This window comes from Leptodactylus fuscus, unplaced genomic scaffold, assembly GCF_031893055.1.
Source record: "Leptodactylus fuscus isolate aLepFus1 unplaced genomic scaffold, aLepFus1.hap2 HAP2_SCAFFOLD_122, whole genome shotgun sequence".
Classification (NCBI taxonomy): Eukaryota; Metazoa; Chordata; class Amphibia; order Anura; family Leptodactylidae; genus Leptodactylus; species Leptodactylus fuscus.
In genome coordinates, this window is record NW_027440055.1 from 198216 (window position 1) to 205388 (window position 7173).

The following is a 7173-nucleotide window of genomic DNA, read 5'->3' on the forward strand; positions in this document are numbered from 1 at the left end:
CAGCAGGACAGCAGGAACCCCCCCCCCCTCCAGGAACCCCCAGCAGGGCCCCCCAGCACTCGGAAGGAAAGGAGGGCCCCCAGCACTCAGAAGGAAAGGAGGGCCCCCCAGCACTCAGAAGGAAAGGAGGGCCCCCAGCACTCAGCAGGACAGGAGGGTCTCAGCAGGACAGGAGGGCTCCCCAATACCAAGCAGGAGTACAGGAGGGCCCCCCCCAATACTCAGCAGAAAGACTGCCCCTAAACACTAAGGAGTACAGGAGGGGTCCCCAATACTAATCAGGAGAACAGGAGGGGCCCCAATACTCAGTAGAAGGACTCTGCCCGTAATACTAAGGAGGACAGGAGGGCACTCCAATAATCAACAGGACTGGAGGGGTCTCCAAAACTCAGCAGGGGGTCCTGCCCCCATTCTTACCAGTCAGGGGCCACGTACCTGAGCCAGTCTCTGCTGACCTTCGGCATCCGCAGGTTTACCCACAGCCCTTTTGGCTTCTTCAATGAGATTCCCGGCCTTGTCCATGACGTCTCCGGCGCACTCTAACATTGCGTTCTGGACTGCTGGGTCCGAAAGAGTTGGCGGCCACCCCACGACTGGCCTGGGCCAGAGACTTCAGAGCCTGGGCAACATCACGGGCGGCCCGGCCTGACCAAGAGAAGAAGAGACTGCAAATGAGGGACAAGAGACTGCACAGAGACCACAAGACTGCACAGAGACCACGAGACATCACACACAAGACAAGAGACTGCACACACAAGACAAGAGACTGCACAGAGACCACGAGACATCACACACAAGACAAGAGACTGCACAGAGACCACGAGACATCACACACAAGACAAGAGACTGCACAGAGACCACAAGACATCACACACAAGACAAGAGACTGCACAGAGACCCACAAGACTGCACACACAGGACAAGAGACTGCACAGAGACAGCACACACAAGAGACTGCACATGCAGAGCGCACAGAGGCACACAGTCCCGGGCACAGGACTTACCTGTGTAGTTCTCGTTTCCGTGCACGATCTCCCCCAGCAGTTGTGCGATGGCCGAGCTCACGGCTTTTGTGCTACTTCCCAAATCTTGAGAGCATTTCTCCATCTGTGTAAGAGAGAGCAGAGTGAGTGTCGCCCTCTTACCTCCCTATATACATATATACAGCGGCCCCTCGCCCCGGCTCAGGTCTCGCCCGCCCGCCCACTCACCGTCTCTCCAGGTAACGGCTGCAGTTTTCCTTCTCTCGCCGCCGCTTTCGCCTCTTGCAGATCTTGCTCCAGGGATCGGATGAGGTTGAGAGCAGAGTCGATCTCCAGAGGGCCGCACGCCTCCTGCGCCTGGTAGAGGGGGACAAGATTACGGGACATGCACCCTGCACAGGAGAACTGGACCCCCGACATCTCAGCAGAATATGACCAATCACTGTGACAACCAGGACCCCCCCCAAAATGGGCAGGACACCTCCCAGGACCCCCCTAACAATGAGCAGACACCTCCCAGGACCCCCCTACAATGGGCAGACACCCTCCCAGGACCCCCCCTACAATGGGCAGACACCTCCAGGACCCCCTACAATGAGCAGACACCTCCCAGGACCCCCCCTACAATGGGCAGACACCTCCCAGGACCCCCCCCTACAATGAGCAGACACCTCCCAGGACCCCCCTACAATGGGCAGACACCTCCCAGGACCCCCTACAATGAGCAGACACCTCCCAGGACCCCCCTACAATGGGCAGACACCTCCCAGGACCCCCTACAATGGGCAGACACCTCCAGGACCCCCTACAATGGGCAGACACCACCCAGGACCCCCCTACAATGAGCAGACACCTCCCAGGACCCCCCTACATTGGGCAGACACCTCCCAGGACCCCCTACAATGAGCAGACACCTCCCAGGACCCCCCCTACAATGGGCAGACACCTCCCAGGACCCCCTACAATGGGCAGACACCCTCCCAGGACCCCCCTACAATGAGCAGACACCTCCCAGGACCCCCTACAATGAGCAGACACCTCCCAGGACCCCCCCTACAATGGGCAGACACCTCCCAGGACCCCCTACAATGAGCAGACACCTCCCAGGACCCCCCTACAATGAGCAGACACCTCCCAGGACCCCCCTACAATGGGCAGACTCCTCCAGGACCCCCTACAATGGGCAGACTCCTCCCAGGACCCCCTACAATGGGCAGACACCTCCCAGGACCCCCCTACAATGGGCAGGACACCTCCCAGGACCCCCTACAATGGGCAGACACCTCCCAGGACCCCCCTACAATGGGCAGACACCTCCCAGGACCCCCCCTACAATGGGCAGGACACCTCCCAGGACCCCCCTACAATGAGCAGACACCTCCCAGGACCCCCCCTACAATGAGCAGACACCTCCCAGGACCCCCCCTACAATGAGGCAGACACCTCCCAGGGACCCCCCTACAATGGGCAGACACCTCCCAGTGGACCCCCTACAATGGGCAGACACCTCCCAGGACCCCCCTAACAATGAGCAGACACCTCCCAGGACCCCCCCTACAATGGGCAGACACCTCCCAGGACCCCCTACAATGGCAGGACACCTCCCAGGACCCCCCTACAATGGGCAGACACCTCCCAGGACCCCCCTACAATGGGCAGACACCTCCCAGGACCCCCCCTACAATGAGCAGACACCTCCCAGGACCCCCTACATTGGGCAGACACCTCCCAGGACCCCCCTACAATGAGCAGACACCTCCCAGGACCCCCCTACATTGGGCAGACACCTCCCAGGACCACCCTACATTGGGCAGACACCTCCCAGGACCCCCCCTACAATGAGCAGACACCTCCCAGGACCCCCCTACAATGGGCAGACACCTCCCAGGACCCCCTACAATGGGCAGACACCTCCCAGGACCCCCCTACAATGAGCAGACACCTCCCAGGACCCCCTACAATGAGCAGACACCTCCCCAGGACCCCCACACATAACAGCCCACCACTGTGACCTACCTTTTGTGCAGCGGTCCGGAGTTCCGCCAGAGCGGTCGCCAGGTTCTTGGTGCACTGCCCGAGCTGCATGGCGGAGGCCGGATCGGACACTGTTGGGACAGCGGCTTTTTCCAGCAGCGACCAAGTTTCCCACCGGGCTGCGAGGAGACAGAAAACACCAGTGGGCAGACGTTCCCCCCCATCTGTAGGACGTTCCATCACCCGTCCCCCCATCTGTGGAGCCCCTCGTTCCATCCCCCGCCCCCCCATCTGTAGGACCCCACGTTCCATCCCCCGCCTCCCCCCCCCATCTGTAGGACCCCACGTTCCATCCCCCGACCCCCCCCCCCCATCTGTGGAGCCCCTCGTTCCATCCCCGCCCCCCCATCTGTAGGACCCCCACGTTCCATCCCCCGCCTCCCCCCCCATCTGTAGGACCCCACGTTCCATCCCCCGACCCCCCCCCCATCTGTGGAGCCCCTAGTTCCATCCCCGCCCCCCCCATCTGTAGGACCCCACGTTCCATCCCCCGCCTCCCCCCATCTGTAGGACTCCACGTTCCATCCCCCGACCCCCATCTGTAGGATCCCACGTTCCATCCCCCGCCTCCCCCCATCTGTAGGATCCCACGTTCCATCCCCCGACCCCCCATCTGTAGGACCCCACGTTCCATCCCCCGACCCCCATCTGTAGGACCCACGTTCCATCCCCCGACGCCCATCTGTAGGATCCCACGTTCCATCCCCCGACCCCCATCTGTAGGACCCCACGTTCCATCCCCCGCCTCCCCATCTGTAGGACCCCACGTTCCATCCCCCGACCCCCCCATCTGTAGGATCCCACGTTCCATCCCCCGACCCCCATCTGTAGGATCCCACGTTCCATCCCCCGACCCCCCATCTGTAGGACCCCACGTTCCATCCCCCGACGCCCATCTGTAGGACTCCACGTTCCATCCCCCGAACCCATCTGTAGGAATCCCACGTTCCATCCCCCGAACCCCCATCTGTAGGACCCCACGTTCCATCCCCCGACCCCCATCTGTAGGATCCCACGTTCCATCCCCCGACCCCCATCTGTAGGATCCCACGTTCCATCCCCCGACCCCCATCTGTAGGACCCCACGTTCCATCCCCCCGACCCCCATCTGTAGGATCCCACGTTCCATCCCCCGACGCCCATCTGTAGGATCCCACGTTCCATCCCCCGACGCCCATCTGTAGGATCCCACGTTCCATCCCCAGTCCCCCCCATCTGTAGGACCCCACGTTCCATCCCCCGCCTCCCCATCTGTAGGACCCCACGTTCCATCCCCAGTCCCTCCATCTGTAGGACCCCACGTTCCATCCCCCGACCCCCCCATCTGTAGGACCCCACGTTCCATCCCCCGACCCCCCCCCATCTGTAGGGCCCCACGTTCCATCCCCCGCCTCCCCCATCTGTAGGACCCCACGTTCCATCCCCAGTCCCCCCCATCTGTAGGACCCCACGTTCCATCCCCCGACCCCCATCTGTAGGACCCGCGTTCCATCCCCCGACCCCCATCTGTAGGACCCCGCGTTCCATCCCCCGACCCCCATCTGTAGGACCCCGCGTTCCATCCCCCGACCCCCATCTGTGGGACCCCACGTTCCATCCCCCGACCCCCATCTGTGGACCCCACGTTCCATCCCCCGACCCCCATCTGTAGGATCCCACGTTCCATCCCCCGACCCCCATCTGTAGGACCCCACGTTCCATCCCCCGACCCCCATCTGTAGGATCCCACGTTCCATCCCCCGACCCCCATCTGTAGGATCCCACGTTCCATCCCCCGACGCCCATCTGTAGGATCCCACGTTCCATCCCCAGTCCCCCCATCTGTAGGACCCCACGTTCCATCCCCCGCCTCCCCATCTGTAGGACCCCACGTTCCATCCCCCTCCTCCCCATCTGTAGGATCCCACGTTCCATCCCCGCCCCCCCATCTGTAGGACCCCACGTTCCATCCCCCGCTCCCCCCATCTGTAGGACCCCACGTTCCATCCCCCGACCCCCCCATCTGTAGGACCCCACGTTCCATCCCCCCGCCCCCCCATCTGTAGGACCCCACGTTCCATCGCCCGTCCCCCCAACTGTGGGGCCCCACGTTCCATCCCCCGCCCCCCCCATCTGTAGGACCCCACGTTCCATCCCCCGCCTCCCCCCCATCTGTAGGACTCCACGTTCCATCCCCCGCTCCCCCCATCTGTAGGACCCCACGTTCCATCCCCCGCTCCCCCCATCTGTAGGACCCCCACGTTCCATCCCCCGCTCCCCCCATCTGTAGGACCCCACGTTCCATCGCCCGTCCCCCCAACTGTGGGGCCCCACGTTCCATCCCCCGACCCCCCCCCATCTGTGGGGCCCCACGTTCCATTCCTTCCCCCCGACCCCCCCCATCTGTAGGACCCCACGTTCCATCCCCCGCCTCCCCCCATGTGTAGGACCCCATGTTCCATCCCCCGCCTCCCCATCTGTAGGACCTCCCACGTTCCATCCCCCGACCCCACGTTCCATCCCCCGCCTCCGCTCCACCCTCCATCATAGACACTAGTTACCTGCAGGAAGTTCTGGCTGGCGCTGATCAGAGATAACTGGGCGCTCGGACTGTCGGGCTGGGATTGGCTTCCTCGGACTCCTTGGACCAACATGGGGATCTGATCGGCTACAGCCTGCAGAAGGATGGGAGATAATATTAGTGACAGCGCCTCCTATAGGCTGCGGCAGGGCAGGAGATGGCTGGGGCTCGCACCTTGCAGCTTTGCACCAGTTGCTGCTGAGCGGCGGGGTTCTTGTTACTGGAGGCAGCGTTCTGCGCGGCGGCGATGGTCTGCGTAGCAGAGGCGGCGGCCTGCTTGGCGGCTTGCTAGAGAAATAAGAGGATAGATGGTGGTGAGTAATATGGGGGAGGGGGCGTCCTAGAGACCACCTGACGGCTTCCTCTGTAGTCACCTCCAGTTTGTGCACCAGCTTCTTCTTTATGGCGTTCTGGGCGGCTGCGTTGGTCGCCATGCGTAGACCTTCGGCGGCCTCTCGTAGCTTCTGCTGCTGTTCCTCGCTGTCCGGGTGTGCGGCGGCGCCCTGAACGACAAGTATGACGGTGACAACCAGCAAAGCACAAGAACGGGTGCAATGAGGGAGGGGCTGAGGACTCACCTTGGCGGCCTCCACCATTCTCGCTGTGGCATCGGCCAGGAGTTTGGCCGCACTCAGAAGCTTTCGTGAATTCTCCAGGTCGCTCTCCTGTTCTGCATCAGCCTTGATGGCGCCCACAAGATCAGAGGTGGCCTGGGCCAGGATCCGAGCCTGCCGCACCATTTCACCTGCCGCAAGACAATGGTGCTCAATGTGCTGCACACAGCGGTGCCTGCCAATGGGGGCGCTGCACACAACGGTGCCTGCCAATGGGGGCGCTGCACACAACGGTGCCCTGCCAATGGGGGCGCTGCAACACAACGGTGCCTGCCAATGGGGGCGCTGCACACAGCGGTGCCTGCCAATGGGGGCGCTGCACACAGCGGTGCCTGCCAATGGGGGCGCTGCACACAGCGGTGCCTGCCAATGGGGGCGCTGCACACAACGGTGCCTGCCAATGGGGGCGCTGCACACAACGGTGCCTGCCAATGGGGGCGCTGCACACAACGGTGCCTGCCCAATGGGGGCGCTGCACACAACGGTGCCTGCCAATGGGGGGCGCTGCACACAACGGTGCCTGCCAATGGGGGCGCTGCACACAGCGGTGCCTGCCAATGGGGGCGCTGCACACAACGGTGCCTGCCAATGGGGGGCGCTGCACACAGCGATGCCTGCCAATGGGGGCGCTGCACACAGCGATGCCTGCCAATGGGGGCGCTGCACACAGCGGTGCCTGCCAATGGGGGGCGCTGCACACAGCGGTGCCTGCCAATGGGGGCGCTGCACACAGCGGTGGCCTGCCAATGGGGGCGCTGCACACAGCGGTGCCTGCCAATGGGGGCGCTGCACACAGCGGTGCCTGCCAATGGGGGGGCTGCTTGCACACAGCGGTGCCTGCCAATGGGGGCGCTGCACACAGCGGTGCCTGCCAATGGGGGGCGCTGCACACAGCGGTGCCTGCCAATGGGGGCGCTGCACACAGCGGTGCCTGCCAATGGGGGCGCTGCACACGAGACGGTGCCTGCCAATGGGGGCGCTA

At 63.4% G+C, this 7173-nt stretch overlaps 1 protein-coding gene across 1 annotated transcript in view; it reads right to left on the reverse strand.

The window, feature by feature from the left end:
- The window catches only part of LOC142186851 (talin-1-like), a 95518-nt gene that overhangs the window by 24240 nt on the left and 64105 nt on the right, over positions 1 to 7173 (reverse strand). The window contains 10 exon segments of the mRNA XM_075261382.1: positions 436 to 570; positions 572 to 645; positions 1005 to 1107; positions 1212 to 1340; positions 3000 to 3119; positions 3122 to 3136; positions 5558 to 5671; positions 5752 to 5865; positions 5952 to 6080; positions 6156 to 6322. Of these exon segments, the coding sequence (XP_075117483.1) occupies positions 436 to 570; positions 572 to 645; positions 1005 to 1107; positions 1212 to 1340; positions 3000 to 3119; positions 3122 to 3136; positions 5558 to 5671; positions 5752 to 5865; positions 5952 to 6080; positions 6156 to 6322 (1100 nt within the window).